The sequence below is a fragment of the Schistocerca piceifrons genome, chromosome 3 (genome assembly GCF_021461385.2).
Source record: "Schistocerca piceifrons isolate TAMUIC-IGC-003096 chromosome 3, iqSchPice1.1, whole genome shotgun sequence".
Lineage (NCBI taxonomy): Eukaryota > Metazoa > Arthropoda > Insecta > Orthoptera > Acrididae > Schistocerca > Schistocerca piceifrons.
In genome coordinates this window covers 289,402,541-289,418,883 of record NC_060140.1, presented here as the reverse complement: position 1 = coordinate 289,418,883, position 16,343 = coordinate 289,402,541, and the positions used below count along the sequence as shown (strand labels likewise).

General features: G+C 46.4%; 1 protein-coding gene across 1 annotated transcript in view; it reads right to left on the bottom strand.

Moving 5' to 3' along the window:
* Positions 1 to 14,539, bottom strand: part of LOC124788596 (facilitated trehalose transporter Tret1-like) — a 65,454-nt gene extending 50,915 nt beyond the window's left edge. Inside the window, exons 1-2 of the mRNA XM_047255866.1 lie at positions 14,455 to 14,539; positions 9,156 to 9,548 (exon numbers count right to left, since the gene is read on the bottom strand). Coding sequence (XP_047111822.1) covers positions 9,156 to 9,548; positions 14,455 to 14,539 — 478 coding nt within the window. The remainder of the gene's footprint in view (positions 1 to 9,155; positions 9,549 to 14,454) is intronic.
* Between the last annotated feature and the right edge of the window lie 1,804 nt (positions 14,540 to 16,343).

Here is a 16,343-nt window from a genome sequence, read left to right as displayed (position 1 = left end):
AACCCAAAAACATACTATTCCACATAGCTATTACTGTAAGTCTGCAAATAAAGTAAATACTGATGTAATGTTGTTCAGTACACTGTCCTCAGTCAGCAATAAAAATATTTCCTCTTACATCCCTAACACCATGTGTGAAGGGACAAGTTGTTACCAAAAATGTCGAAGAGTACTTGAGCGATTTACTTCAGATTTTTACATTATACTCTAACGAACGTTACTACGCACGCCACACCAAAACAGCAGGGAACCTCCAGCTTGCTGCACTGGCTGGACAGGGTGTCTAAGGCGTTCAGCCTGACCGGGATGCCTGCAAACATGCCTCCGACAATTGTCTGGTTGAAGGCGTATGCGACACTCATCGGTGAAGAGAACGTGAGGCCAAAAATGAGCGGTCCATTCGGCATGTTGTTGGACCCATCTGCACCGCGCTACACGGTGTCGTGGTTGCAAAGATGGACCTCGCCATGGATGTCGGGAGTGAAGTTGCGCTTCATGCAGCCTATTGCACACGGTTTGAGACGTAACACGACGTCCTGTGGCAGCACAAAAAGCATTATTCAACACGGTGGCGTTGCTGTGAGGGTTCCTCCGAGCTATAATCCGTAGGCAGCGGTCATCCACAGCAGTAGTAGCCCTTGGGCAGCCTGAACGGGGCATTTCATTGACAGTTTCTGTCTCTCTGTATCTCCTCAATGTCCGAGCAACATCGCTTTGGTTCACTCTGAGGCGCCTCCTGGCACAAAGTAACAATGTGGACGCGATCGAACTGCGGGATTGACCGTCTAGGAATGGTTGAACTACAAACAACACGAGCCGTGTACCTCCTTCCCGGTGGAATGACTGGAAGTGATCGGCTGTCGGACTCCCACCGTCCAACAGGCGCTGCTCATGCATGGTTGTTTACATCTTTGGGCGGGTTTAGTGACATCTTTGAACAATCAAAGGGACTGTGTCTGTCATACAATATCCTCAAGCCAACGTCAAGTTCTGGGAACCGGGATGATGCAAAACTTTTTTTGATGTGTGTGAAGTACTCCAAAACATTATGACCACCTGGCACCTGCTTAATAGCTTGTTTGTCAGTCTTCGGAACGAAATATCAGGGATCCGACAGTTTGCTGCAACGTTTGTGGAGGTATGCGGCGTTAGATGTCTACGCACAGGTCATGTAATTCGCCTAAAAAAACGGGGGCCTGATTTGCGTACGCCATGATGGCGCCAGATAGCGACCCAGATGAGTTCTATAGGATTTGCATCAGGTGAATTTGGTAGCCGAGAGCTCAACATAAGTTGACTGCAATGTTCCTCAGTCCACTGGAGCACGATTCTGTCTCCGAGACACGGACAATTATACTGCTGGAAGATGACATACCCGTCGTGAAAGACATCGAGCATGATGGGATGCAGTTGGTCCGCAGATGAAATGGTGTCTTGAATTACACCACAGGTCCTATGCAAGCGCAGGAGAATGCCTCCATTAGCGTAATTCTGCTCCCACCAGCCAGCGTTCGTGGCGCGCTTCACGTTTCGAGCCGTCGTTCACCTCGTTAACGGCGTTTGTAGCGACCTAGTGTAGCAAAAATGTGATTCACCCAAAAAGCCGACACGTTTACATTGATCGACGGTCGAATCCCAATGATCCCGTGTCCACTCCAAGCGTAACTGACGATGTCGTTGGTTCAACATGTGAACACGTAGGGGTGGTTTGCTGTGTAGCTACACGTTCAGCACTGTACGATGAAAGATGCGCTTCGAAATACTTGTTCGTGCACCAGCGTTGTGCAGAGGTGTCACCGGAGGCTCGAAGATGGCAGGCGCCATGTCGGCGAGGGGGGAAGACAGAGATCGCCGCTGCTGTTGCGACCGTTTTAATAGCAGCTCTGTGTTGTCTACAAGCTGCTGTCGCCTCTGACATACTCGCGTCAACTGATGAAATTACACTCACATCACTTTAGTCATGCTGCAGACGTATATGATGCATAATATAAAATAGTGTGCTTTATGCAATAACGAAACTTTGGAAACAATTTGGTGTTTCACAGGAAAACTATGTAATTACCAACTTTCGTCGGTCTCATAATGAAAAATCACATCGCTGTTTTTTGTAACATCGCCTGCATTATCCATTCAAATTTACATACGTGTCTTGTCCATCTAACAAATTAGAAATCTAACAAGAACAAAGTTGTCTAAAAACTATTTCCTCTTGGTGTAAGTACAATGAATAGACTCGTTTCGGATCAAGTTTGCTTCGTCCGTACGAGATAAGGTTCTAAACAGCACTTAAATTTCTTCCGCTATTCACATTTGTGGCTGGAGCATAAAACTTTCTTCACGCTATATTTCGTTGTTTTTGAAAGAGACTACGGTCACGTTTTCATCTCTCCAGCGAATAGTCGTCGCCACGACTAGTCGTTCGGGTTAAATACAAGTCAACTTAGTCGATGGAGTGAGTGTGACGTGGCCTACAGTCCAGCCACTTCGAAAACAGAGAACTCATTTTTTTTAGCTGTTGAGTGCGGCTGATATTCTCTCAACGGCCATAAATAAATATTTACAGAAGTTTATTAAAACTAGACATGATTGTCTTAATGGGATCTCCGCGATCGTTCTTTAAATAAAAATATGGCATTTCAGTCTTTGATCGCTATTTTTATTTTCAAGTACCGGTTTCAGGCTAGCTGCCCATCTTCATAAATTACAGTTACAGAGTAACTTGTCAGTACAGTGAACCGATAGTTCTGTACTGACAAGCTACTATGTAACCGTAATATATGATATGAAGATGGGCAGCTAGCCTGAAACCGGTAATTGAAAATAAAAATAGCGATCAAAGACTGAAATGCCATATTTTTCTATTTATAGATGTAACAAAAACAGAGCAGGATAATAATTCCACGTTGTCTTTTCGTTCTAGCTTATCAGAAACTGATATTTCGTCACACATTTGACGCACAGTATTTAAAATCTCGTCTCTGTCAGAAACAGAGATCATTCCCAATAGTAAGAAGGGCCACCACAGTATTGTTACTACTGTGCAACGTCGGAATTTCGATTTCCTCATTTGCGAGACGGAGACAGCGATATTTCAGCAGTCGTAGTATCTTCAGTCAATAAAGGACAATACGACTATTGAACTGTGCTGTCAAAATACCGGCGACAATGAAACCGGCGTTTTGCAATTAAGCGCAGTTTCATTGACTGGAGATGAGTTCTGCTTCATAACGACTTTTCAGTTCGTCACCCATAACAAAACAAACTGAAATGTTGGAAGTCTGTCGCCTCCCAGCATTCTTATTGCATCTTTGAATCGCTCTAAAAATATCATGAGCTCTTTCGCAATGTTGTTATCGTAAACAATAAGTTTTTCAGCGACGCCTCAGTCCGGGTGCAGTTGCATGATTTTGTCGCACTGCGTTACTACGTACTGTGTCATTCTAAACACGCTATTACACTTTCTCTCCGTTTCTTGATTCAAGCTTCTCTTCACCGAGTTCACGTCACCAGTTTCAAATGGTTCAAATGGCTCTGAGCACTATGGGACTTAACTTCTATGGTCATCAGTCCCCTAGAACTTAGAACTACTTAAACCTAACTAACCTAAGGACATCACACACATCCATGCCCGAGGCAGGATTCGAACCTACGACCGTAGCAGTCGCGCGGTTCCAGACTGTAGCGCCTTTAAGCGCTTGGCCACTCCAGCCGGCGTCACCAGTTTCTTTCATGAAACAGGCACTACCCTTAACAGCCACTGCAAGCCCATTTATCACATAATCGTCATCCAACATGTGTTTAAGGACTGTGTTCTAAGCACGTGTAATGCATGCGTAATGCTGGAAGGATTGTAGTACCTTTCATACAGAATATTATAACCGCCGCCCTACTATCGATGTAACCCCGTCGAGGTGATAGCAGCGTTACCTGACGAAGAATGACTGTCAGCCAAACACACTCACGGTGCATGTAATATCAGTGAGCGTGCCGTCCATGTGTAGAATGGGGGAAGTGCGCGATCTGAGTTTGACCGAGGGCAGATTGTGATGGCCCGGAGGCTCGGCACGGGAATTTCGGAAACTGCACGAGTTTTCGGGTGTTCGAGGAGTGCTGTGGTGAGTTTCTTCAACACATAGCAAAACCAACGTGAAACCACGTCCAGGCGTCGTTGGATTGGGCGGCCACCCCTCGTTACAGATACCGGACATCGTAGAATAGGCAGACTGGTAAAACAGGACAGGCGGCGAACTGTGCCGGAACTAACACCGGCCTCAGATACTGGGCAGAGTAAGAGAGTGTCTGAATAAACAGTAAGCCGGGCAGTACTAACGATGGCCGGCCGCGGTGGTCTAGCGGTTGTAGGCGCGCAGTCCGGAATCGCGCGACTGCTACGGTCACAGGTTCGAATCCTGCCTCGGGCATGGATGTGTGTGATGTCCTTAGGTTAGTTAGGTTTAAGTAGTTCTAAGTTCTAGGGGACTGATGACCACAGTAGTTAAGTCCCATAGTGCTCAGAGCCACTGAACTAACGATGGGCCTCCGCAGTCGACGACTCACGCATTTTCCAATCTTAACACCACGATATCGAAAACAACTACTGAAATTGTCTCGTGACCATTGGCACTGGACGTTGGCGCAGTGGCAGAGCGTTATCTGGTTTCATGACTACCGATATATTCCTCATGATGGTGATGGGAGAATGCGAGTCTGTCGCCTACCAGGGAACAGCTCCTTGACACCTGTACTGTGGGACAGAGAAAAGCTGCTGGCGGCTCCATTGCGCTCTGGGGAACACTCACGTGGGCATCCATGTGTCCAGTGGAGCTCGTATTAGGCGCCATGACACCAAGGAGTACCTTATACTGGTTCTAGATGATCATATTTCCCGATGTCAGTGGCAGTTTTCAACAAGATAATACCCCATGTCACAAGGCCAGGAGTGTGACGGAGTTGCCCGAGGAACACAGTGGTGAGTTCCAATTGATGTGCTGACCCCCAACTCGCCAGATCTGAAGCCGATAGAACATATCTGGGACGTGTTTGAACGTGGAGTGAGAGGTCATCGCTCTCCTTCCCGGAGTTTACGGGAATTAGGTGACTTACGTGTGCAGATGTGGCGCCAACTTCCTCCCGTGACCTAACAAGACCTCATCGCTTCCATGCCATGATGCGTCACCACTATTATCTGAGCCGTGGCGGCTCATATCGATAGTGCCACTCTGGTGGTTTATCTTTCCTGCCACGGTCAGGGCGGTAAGCAGCGCCCTCTGCGGCCTACGCGAGGAGTAACGAGGCGAGGTCCTGCGGGGGGTGTGCTCCGGGACGTGGTGGACGACGGTTGTCGGGTTGACGCAGCGAGTGTGGGTCCGGACCTATCGCATGGAGTTACACAAGTTGGCTCTGAACGGAAGGCGCCGTACCAAGCAGTGGGCGTCCTGTAATTTGTGTGAAGGAGTAACGATTTTTGCATTGGATGTTCCAGTGGTTCCCGAGAGTTGCGGTGGCTGCTTGCGGAGAAGAGAATTGGTAAGAGCTTGTGTCTACGCTCTTTTCCGTACGATGTTGCTGCCTGCCGTTATAAACGGGTGAAAATCAGGCGCTTGTATTGACTATACGGGAACTGGTGATGTAAAATTACATTTGTGATCGAGACTCACTAGTACTGTGACAATTTAGAGGCGAAAACTGTGGTGGTTTCATTAGGTCTGGTTCTTTGCTGTGCAACTAAGGGAGTCAGTTATTTGGGGTAACTGAGGGAGCGCCATTATGTTGGTCTAAGTGATACGTTCTCCACGTTTTGTCTATGGCTTTGCGAATCGAAATCGTGGGGGAGTTCACGTGTGAGTAATTTGCTATTGTACTGATGGTTATGTTGTAAAGACTGTTCTCTGGTGTGTTAAATAACGCGCTGATTTGTAGCCAATCTAAGCAGAAGTTACCATTGCTACTTGCTTATGTGCTACTGTCCTTATGATTGGCGTTGTTTGTCTTTTGATTGTGGGTGCGCTCACGTTTAAAAAAAAATTACGGCTACTATTCATAAGGGTAGTCTAGTAAGGAAATTGCATAAGCTTCTATCATATGCTGGTCTGTTTGTCTATCACATTGGCTTTTTGTGCAGTAACTGAAGGAATGTGTATGGTGGTTCAAGATTGTAGGCTGACTAATATTTGAACTGGTGTTGAGGTTAAGGGCGAGATCAGCATCCCGCAAACTCGCACGCTGCGCGTGGTTAAATGTTCCGCTATTGGGGAGACGGCTCTCTGTTCTTGGATTTTGTAAGGATACGTGATGAGTGCATCGCTGTAGTTTTTCGCGTGCTAAATTGCGGGGTGTCGGTGCCGTCCTACGGCTAGACTTGTGATGTATTTTTTATGTTGAAAGGGAAGTAACTGTACCAAGCTTAAGAGAGCTTTTAGTTTGTTTTAGATCTGTACATGGAATGATGTTGATATTTTGTCGATTGCGGCAATAACTTCCTGTGTGGGGAGAACCTCTGAGGGACTTGTATTGTACTGTTGCAGTGCAGTCCATCTGAAACGTGCTGCTTAAAACTTGGGACTGCAGCTCTCTGATGTTATATATTACTGTTTAATCTTAAATGTCTTGGATGTAATAAGGTTGTTGAGGATTATGTAATTAATTTTGATCGCTGGTTCCTTAAAGGAAGTATTTCGTTTTAAAAAATGTGCTCCGTCAGAGCCTATTTAAATATGATCTTAACTTATCTTTCAAATTTTTTAGTCTTACTTTCTTAATAGGCTTTCAGCCTAATGATTGCTACTTGCCTGTTTAAATGTTTGAGTGACTTAAAGGAAAAGAATATTATTTTGTAATTTGTACTGATTGTTCCTTTTGGGTAATTCCTGACTTACGTGTTCAGTAAATGAGTGTCTAGTCAACGGTGATGCACTGTTCTATTGCTAGCCTACCCCTTCCGCTCCACAGCCTATTGAGCTGCTTTGTGTCAAAATTGTGTTCAGAACACCCCTCTGACCTGACACCTCATTGCCAAAGGTAAACATACCGGCTATTAGGTAGCTGGTCTTAATGTAGTGGCTGATCAGTGTACCTTTTCAAAACGCTGGGGATATACTCCTAACAATCTGAATAATATTCCCTCAATGTTGTCCTCAATAAATTCGCCATTTATTTTTTTCTTCTCAGGAAAGTGAGTTGTCACCAATATGAGGCAACAGATGCAGCATGTCCAGCTTGTTTGGGCAATTCTCCGAAAGGACCGTCCCGCCACTCGGAAGGCCATAATTTGACCCCTTTCAAAGTCGCTCAGTTGGCCATAGGAAGAACGAGTGCGTCCCCATGGTAAGGTTGCCTGCTTGCTTCACACGTTCGCTCCACACTGAACCTTCTGGTTTTGAGGATTCACTATTAAAGGCTAGACACAGAAACAATTATCAGTACATCTACTACCCCCCCCCCTCCCCTCCCAGGTGCCGTCATGAGTACCAAATCGACGGCATGTTTCCAGGTTGTACTGGTTCTTTATTTACGTGACCATTACGGCACTCTAACCCCAGTTCTCGATACCAGTAATATCGTACGACATATTTTGTGACAATATTCACATTTGGTTTTATTAATGTACAGGTACTCCGATGTGTCGATATATTACAGTGATATGGTTCTTGTGTGTATTCATTTCTATGAGACTGTCATAATCTTTGACTTACTTGTAATCGTTCTGGCGCGAATGCACACAGAGCAGTCTTTGTTTTACTTTGCAGAAGGTAAGTTATTTCGCTTTGTAAAAGAACAGTCAAGTCTTGTGTTTGGTTAAAGTGGAAATTAAATATATGAAGATTGATACAAAACTGTTTGTTGATGATGTGACAATTAAGAAGTGTATGTGAATTTACATGAAGTTCAATAAAAATGTGGATCGTGAATATCAAGTCAAAAATTATTTCTACCATACCATTGTTCTGATGTGGGATTGTTTGATCATTAAGAATTTCCTGAAAAACGCATATGTTAGGTCTTCAAATATTGCTAAAATACAGATCTGGACCTTCTAGCAGTCAAAGTGGAATGACCCTAGAATCAACAAGATGAGCCATAACAACTTCGACGAAATCTACGTGGGAATCCATTCAAGATAAGTGCCAAAATTAATTACTTTTTTAGAGTGACTGCATTATTTCCATTCTGACGATACTATCCACAGTCAATAACTTTGTTGTTGCCCGATAAAGCGAACATATGCTGCGTGAGCAACATTATTAATCTGATTTCTAACCTACTTTGCAAGTGGTGGTATTGTTAGAAAGTGTACTGATTTCTCTTCCGGCACTGTACATTGGGCTGTTCCTAGGTTTCAGTTGTAGAGGCGTCCTTGAATTGGTCCTTGTCTCTTACGTTTCTTATTGAGCAGGTGGTTAACAAGCGTTTATGTTGGTCCATGAACACGCCAAGGTACACTGCGGTATCAGCGGCCTGTTTCACAGGGTGAGTAGCATGTCTGTGTGAACCTGCTGTCTCCTCCTGGTCATATTTCTGTGGCGGAAAAGTGCCGTCTGAGTTTTGGTTGGATTAGATCTGATCCATCATTTTGTCATACGTGTGTGCAGTTTGTGGAGGTATGTAGTTGTCTTACGCTGTATGTCTTTGTTCAAAATGTGTGTGAAATCTTATGGGACTTAGCTGCTAAGGTCATCAGTCCCTAAGCTTACACACTACTTAACCTAAATTATCCGAAGGACAAATACACACACCCATGCCCGAGGGAGGACTCGATCCTCCACCGGGACCAGCCGCACAGTCCGTGACTGCAGCGCCTCAGACCGCTCGGCTAATCCCGCGGCTGTGTCTCTTTGCGTTGGGAACAGTGTGCCAGTACGCGGTATCGTCCGCGTACAGTGCGACTGTTTCGTCAAGTGTCGTCGTGGTGGGATTTCTGCTGTATGCAGCGCATACAGTGACGGGGAGAGGATGCCTCCTTGTGGGTCGTCGGGTGGGTAGGGTCCAGTATTTACTCCTGGATGGTGCCAGGCTTAAATACTAGACCTGATCCGCCCAGGCACCTGTCTCAGGGAGCACCTTAAGGAGACAGCGAGTCACCCCGGCGATATATCGGGCGAGAACTTTGTGAACAGCCGGCCAGTTGAAGACTGTCCAACGTAGGCTATTGTGCTCACCACAGGTGAGGAGGAGCTGGAAGAAGACCCCGAGCGCGCCTCTAATCTGCTTCTCGGCGATCTCGCCCGTGTAGATGGGCACGGCCCCGCAGAAGGCGCCGCCGCAGAAGCCGGTGAGGACGCGGCCGGCGAGCAGCATGGGCAGCGCGCGGCCGAAGGCGACGAGCGCCCAGCCGACGGCGCAGGGCGGGCCCAGCGCCAGCATGACGGGCCGCCGCCCCCAGCGGCCCACCGTGAGCGCCGTCACCAGCATGGCCGGCACGGCCGCCAGCGGCGTCACCCCCGCCACCCACGACACCTCCTCCACAGCCAGGCCCAGCTCGCCGCTCAGGTGCTCCGACGCCGGCGACGACCAGCCCAGCGCAGAGCCGAACGTCCACGGGCCCAGCGCCGCTGGCCGGAGAGAACGATGCAGTCGTTAGCGATTCAAAAAAAATGGTTCAAGTTGCTCTGAGCACTATGGGACTTAACATATGAGGTCATCAGTCCCCTAGACATAGAACTACGTAAACCTAACTAACCTAAGGAGATCACACACATCCATGGCCGAAGCAGGATTCGAACCTGCGACCGTAGCAGCCGCTTGGTTCCGGACTGAAGTGCCTAGAACCGCTCGGCCACCGCGGCCGGCCGTTTGGGATTCATTCCAGTGCTTCTGGGCAGCGTTAACTGTGGTACGAAAACAAGATAAAAAAGCGAGCACGGTTGAAATTTCTCAGCTTGGCTAATTAACGCTTTCGCTTTTGTGGACACGTATACACGTTTTGTTACGCCATGTCCCAGGTGTTGTGAAGGTGTATACGCCTGCCGTTTGGGTTTTCCCATGAGAGATATGTAAAAAGGCAGAATGCGTCGCTGTGGCCGGCAACGCCTATATAAGACAAGAGTCTGGCGCAGTTGTTAGATCACCTGCTGCTGCTACAATGGCGGATTATAAGTATTTAAGTGAGTTTTGAAAGTGGTGTTACAGTCGGCGCACGAGCGATGGGACACAGCGTCTCCGAGATATCGATGAAGCTTAGATTCTTCCGTACGAGAATTTCACGAGTGTATCGTGAATATCAGGACTCCGGTAAAAAATCAATCTCTCACATCGCTGCGGCAGGAAAAATATCCTGCAAGAACGGGAACAACGGCCACTGAAGTGAGTCGTTCAACGTGACGCAAGTGCAACCCTTCCGCACATTGCTGTAGATTTGAATGCTGGGCCATCAACAAGTGTCAGCGTGTGAACCATTCAACGAAACTTCGTCCATATGAGCTTTCGGAGGCGAAGGCCCTCTCGTGTACTCTTGATGACTGCACGACACAAAACCTTACGTCTCGCCTGGGCCCGTCAACACCGGCATCTTAATGCTGATGACTGGAAACATGTTGCCTGGTTGGACGAGTCTCGTTTCAGATTGTATCCTGCGGATGAGCGTGTACGGGTATGGAGACAACCTCATGAATCCATGGACCCCGCACGTCAGCAGGGGACCGTTCAGGGAATAATCAATAATTCAAGAATAGTCTTAATCGCATTTATTATTGTTATAATACGCCAACCGGTTTCAACCCGACGTAGGGGTCATCTTCTGGGCGTTCACACCATTGGTCGACTGCTGGTGGTGTCACTCCTGTCTACATAACGGCAGGAAACTATCGCTGTCTGGTTGAAACCGGTTGGCGGTATTATAACAATAATAAGTGTGATTAAGACTGTTTTTGAATTATTGATGAACCATACCAATCGCTGCTTCTCTCCACAACCATGTTGTCCAAAAAAGACTGTTCAAGGAGACCAATGACCTCAGCAGTTTGGTCCCTTAGGAATTCACACACATTTTAAAATTAGTCTGTTCAAGCTGGTGGCGGCTCTATAATGGCGTGGGGCGTGTGCAGTTGGAGTGATATGGGACCACTGATACGCCTAGGTATGACTCTGACAGCTGACACGTACGTAAGCATCCTGTCTGATCACATGCATCCATTCGTGTCCGTCGTGTTGAGGCACTTCTGCCTATTAACCTTTCCGCTACTATGGACACGTATAAACGACTCGCTACGCCATTCCCAGGTGTTGTGAACGCGTTTATTTGCGCCGTTTGGGTTTTCTCACAGTGCTATGAACGTCTGAATACGTCCTGAGCCTGCTGCAGACTAGTTACTTCATATCTCGGTGAATAAAAGAGTTTCGAGTATTTATCACACATTACATGCTATCATCTGCAGGAAACTTCATTTTCGATATCTGGAACAGTTTGTGAGGTATGACGACTGTTATGACCACATGATTCGCAATGCGCAAGGCCGTGAATCACTTGTCATGTGCGACCATTCTCCAAATATAAAACTCAATAAATAAGATATCCTTCTGCTCTCAATTTTAAATAATATTTATGTATGCTATCTATATTTCATTCCCTGCAATGTATGAGTTAAAATCAACCATACGCAAGGTTTTCACAACATGTGTTTACGTCTGCGAACTGTTTAAAATTTCGTGCATAGTTTTACTTAATATGATTCAGTGCAGGAAATATGACGGATAACGAAAATAAATTCAGTTCTTTATCGAATCAAGATATCAGAATGTAAGACGTGCAAAAATGAAACTTTTTATTTAATAGTTTTCCAAAAATCAAATGATAAGTATTTCATATGAGCCGGAATGCAATCCCTCAGCGCAGCCCATGTTCCACTTAATTTGATTCACTGCAGTAGGTATAACGGATAACGGAAATCAATTCTGTTCTTTATCCAGTGAAGATCTAATAATTTTCGAAAAATCGGATAATACCATATCTGTCGTAAAGCCGCCCCTCAGCACTTGCACCAGCATTTGACGAGAAGTACAGCCGCAACAAAAGCATGGAATGCAAAGAGCTTGTCCGTATCGGCGAAAGGGTTAACATACAATGGAGGAAAAGGAAAGTATTACACCTGAACAAATCTTCACCAAATGCTACCAAACTGATATTCAAGTATTCCCAGCTCTTTAGCGAGATCTACCAATGTTTCCTCGTTTTGTTTACAATATGCGAGGCCTCCATTAGCCGAGTCTCATATCCACTACTTCTGAGGATTCACAGTGGGAACGGCCCAGATCTCAGCTCGCGTGTAGTACTCGTGCACACGTGCCAATCCCTCTCACCCACGTGTGCACTTCGTCCTCTACCATGCTACGCTATCTGACAAGGGCCGTACGAACTTCCCCTCGGAGATTTTATTCGTATTGAAAGGGAATGTAGGGCACGAATAATACTTTAACAGATGTAAACAAGAAAACGCAACTGTCAACCGTTTTTCGAGAAAATCGAATCAGAAAGTTTTAGACGTGCTTACATATTTTGCATTGTCGGTGACATTCAAGCAGTCCCTCGTCGAGTGAGAACCTAGGTTCAGAACGATCTCCCAGTCACCCGCCCTCCCGGTGCGAAGAACTTTTATCCTTTGTTTGCATCGTTTACCCCACGCAACCATACGGAGATACATCATCCAGACGTTAACCGCAGAACGGTTCGGGGGTGCATTCACGCACCCATTACACCATCGAACATGTCTGCACTCTGGTACGTCGTTGTAAACGGCAAACTACCGACCAATCGTCGTTTTCATCAAATAGGACTGGCTGCTTCGCCACTTTACTCTGACTGCCAACTCGACGACACCGGCGAACATCATCTTACGTACCCCCTGAACCGGGACATTTGGCTTCTATTTCAACGCGTCGTGGGCTGTTACTTCTGCGCCAAGCCAACGACGCTTACCCCGGAGTTTCTGTTGTTACCTCAGACTATACACTATCCTCTTGTGAAACATCACGCACTCATCTACCTTCGAGGACAGGTTTTAGAATACCTCTTTCACAATGGTCCACATACCGTCCTCGAGTTCTGGAATCGGGTTGTGATCGCGCACAGTATGCTCACGCGGTCACCCCACTACCGACAGACCTACGCAGGACACCTCTAAAGCTTTTTTCTTGACCCTACCCCCTTCCCCAGTCGCACACTTTGGATATGCCCTGTCTCCCATTATCATGACGCACCTTCCACGGTAATTTTCACCAGCATATACAAGCCAACAAACGAATATAATACAAGAAAAATCCTCCATTCATGATTGTTGGGATCTCCTATCCCTCATTCCTAAAGCCCTTAAGAATTGACGCTCGAATAATTGCCTCTTTTATTTATCTTAGTTTTCTTACGTGGGGAGTAGTTTTAGCTGTATCTAGAATGGCAACGCCAAAGGAGGGATAAGTTTAGATTGTTTGGTAGAGTCTCAAGTGGCGGTGCCCCGTACGGTTAATCCTGCTTTCTTTGTTTTGTTTTTTTAGGTACCCTTAAAGCACCAAACAAACGTCACTAAAAAAGACCGAGTAAGCGCGTACTTTCTATGCACGAGAACTTTCTATCAAATGAGTAAAGCCATTTCACTTGTATAATTTTATTTACATTTCTGACAAGTGTAGTACGTAATCTATGAATGCCTGTATGAATGATCACAGAAATATAGAAAATAATAATTATTGCGACATACACCACGTGTGGTGAACGCCGAATTTTTCAACGTGTACGATTTTTCAACGTGTCTACTGCAAAATAAACATGCTTCTTTTTCACAAACGGTGCTGGTCATCACACAATTGAGCGGCGTACCACATATATCGAAGCCCATCACCAGATATTGGTACGGATTACTCATGGTGTACGATTGATTCAACTTTTATAGAGTCTTCTCCAGAAGCTCTCTATTCTGTTCGATAAAGTAAGTGTAATTTCGTAGTCCTTTTATAAGGTTCTTCGTCAGTCAGCGGAGTACATTTACGAGGAATTACTGTAGTACTGCAACGTTGGCATAATAACGTGGAAATGACAAAAAGGCACCGGTAGTCAGATTCGATACAGGGACCTCACGGCTATTAAAGTAATCAGGTCGTTGGTACGTCCCATGTAAGCGCCACCCGACGTGGCCGAGCGGTTCTAGACGCTTCAGTCTGGAACCGCGCGACCGCTACGTGACTTATCTCGGCCATATCGCGTGAACGTTCTGCATAAAGCTGGTTTTGCTCAGCAGAGCCACCATTTAAGTGTTGAATCATATGCACGTTGACGCCGTTCCCATTGACGTTCTGTGTCTTCAGCCTCCGAGAAAGAGTTTTCATCTCATAGGTGGGTAACATTGAGACTACATGGACCCCCTGTTGCGTCATGTCTTTTGTCTTGGCAGAGCGATGGTTCATCTAAGTCTGGTGACCTTATGTCACAGCTCAGCCTCAATCATCGCCATGCATAGCCCACGCGACACTTACATCCGGTCTTGTCGACCAGCTGAATGGCTTGTAAGGATGTATTTCCGCAGCTGTCACCATGTTTCACTTCCCAGGTGTCACGCATTGCGAGGTCCTGGACTAACACTTGTAAAGCTGGACAGGGGACGAAATGTGGTCACTGATCATCGGGCCGCAGAGTGCATTTAAAGTCACCGCCGATAATGTAATTATCCTGACGTCCTAGAAAGAGCAGTGTTGCTTCCTCTGTGTAAAAGTTGTTCGTGTCTTTTCGTTGAGCCAGACGGTGCACAAACATTTACCAAGCGGACAACTCCTATGGCAAGGGCAATGCTATGGGTCAATGGTAAGTAGTCCACATGTTCCGCTACTACTCTTTCACATAACAGTATGGTTGTCCATATCTTGCAGCATTTGGATCTTTACCGGTGTGTTAACACCATTGATGGTAACAGTACCAATTCGATAGGCGTGGGACACCGTATCTGCTGTGCGCTGCTAGAACGTCACACACCAATAAATCGACTGGCAATGGAACATTCTTCCCAGAATGGGACCACAATACACCACCTCATTGGACGCTGTGAAAGAGGTTCCCTCCCGACTGATTGTTCGTGGGAGCCAGTGACCGAAAGGCCACCTCTTGCATTTCGCCAATCTGGTCCATTTCTCGTGCCTCATTCCCCATTGAATTGATGGGAATGCTCGTTGTTGACAGGCATTCGTCTCTACTACTGACAGATAGGACGCCATCCTGTTGCATAGTCGTCTCCATCGCTTCTCCTAGAGGTTGTGCCTACCCCCCATGGGCTGTAGCGAGCGCAGATGCTGTGTGTGTGACTTATCCTTGCCAGCCAATGGAAACAAATTGTAATCATTCCCACTATCTTGTTTGTCACCACATTTGCGGCTCCTTCCGCTTCCTTTGCGACCATTGATTTCATAGCCGCGCCTCCACGTCTGCAGAGGGATGCTCTTCAGTGCGATCCTCTTGCGGACCCACTTCCAAACTCCACACCCACATTCCCGTCGACTTGCGTAAACGATAACCGTCAGGGGATCGACGAATGAGTCTTTTGCAAGCCGCCTCTTCTGTAAGTTTGACGTATACGAGGCTGGACGCTATGAACAGGCTCCCGTGGATCTAGATTCACCCGATCAAGCACTAAGCGTTCGATTTCGTGAGCTTTCGGTCTTGTGTATTGTGCTTGGAACGTTACGATCGTCGCCTAACGGCAAGAAAGAGTCATCTCGATATGTGATAATCAATACACCGACGGAGTGCGGTCGTAGTGCTAGGCACGTCCCAGCCGCTACAGCGCCGAAGACGTACTGTACTTGCTCAGCCACGGTCTCCTTGGATCCTAGCGACTGCACAGAGTATGCAAGCACCCCTAAATTTTCAAGCTCGATTTTCTCGAAAACTGTTGACAGCTGCGTCTTCCTGTTTACATATGTTGAAGTTCTATCGTTCCTTCCACACCCTGTCAGTAGGAATCATATCGGTAATGGGACGTTTATACTCTGCACTTGTGAGCGGGAAGAGGAGGAAACCGAGGGTGGGGGGGGGGGCCTGTGAAAGCGAAGCATGCTTTATTTCAGGCTTCGTACTTCCCAACAATACAGAGCATAAACAAAATAAACCTTCAGTATTATTTAATTATTTTTGGACCGTTGAAGACACAACAAAATTTATGTCTGTGACAGACTGTCGACATACGGACATATCAAACTCTCGTAGATCTTCGTCATTCAGGTTTCAACCGTGCATTTATTTGCAAAGAATATTCTTAAGAATTTATTTTATTTACTAGCGATTCATCAAGAACATTAACACATTCAATCACACTATGTAACCGTGGAAGTAGTTGCCAGGGAGTAACTGATGAAATCATAACCAAATTGTTTTA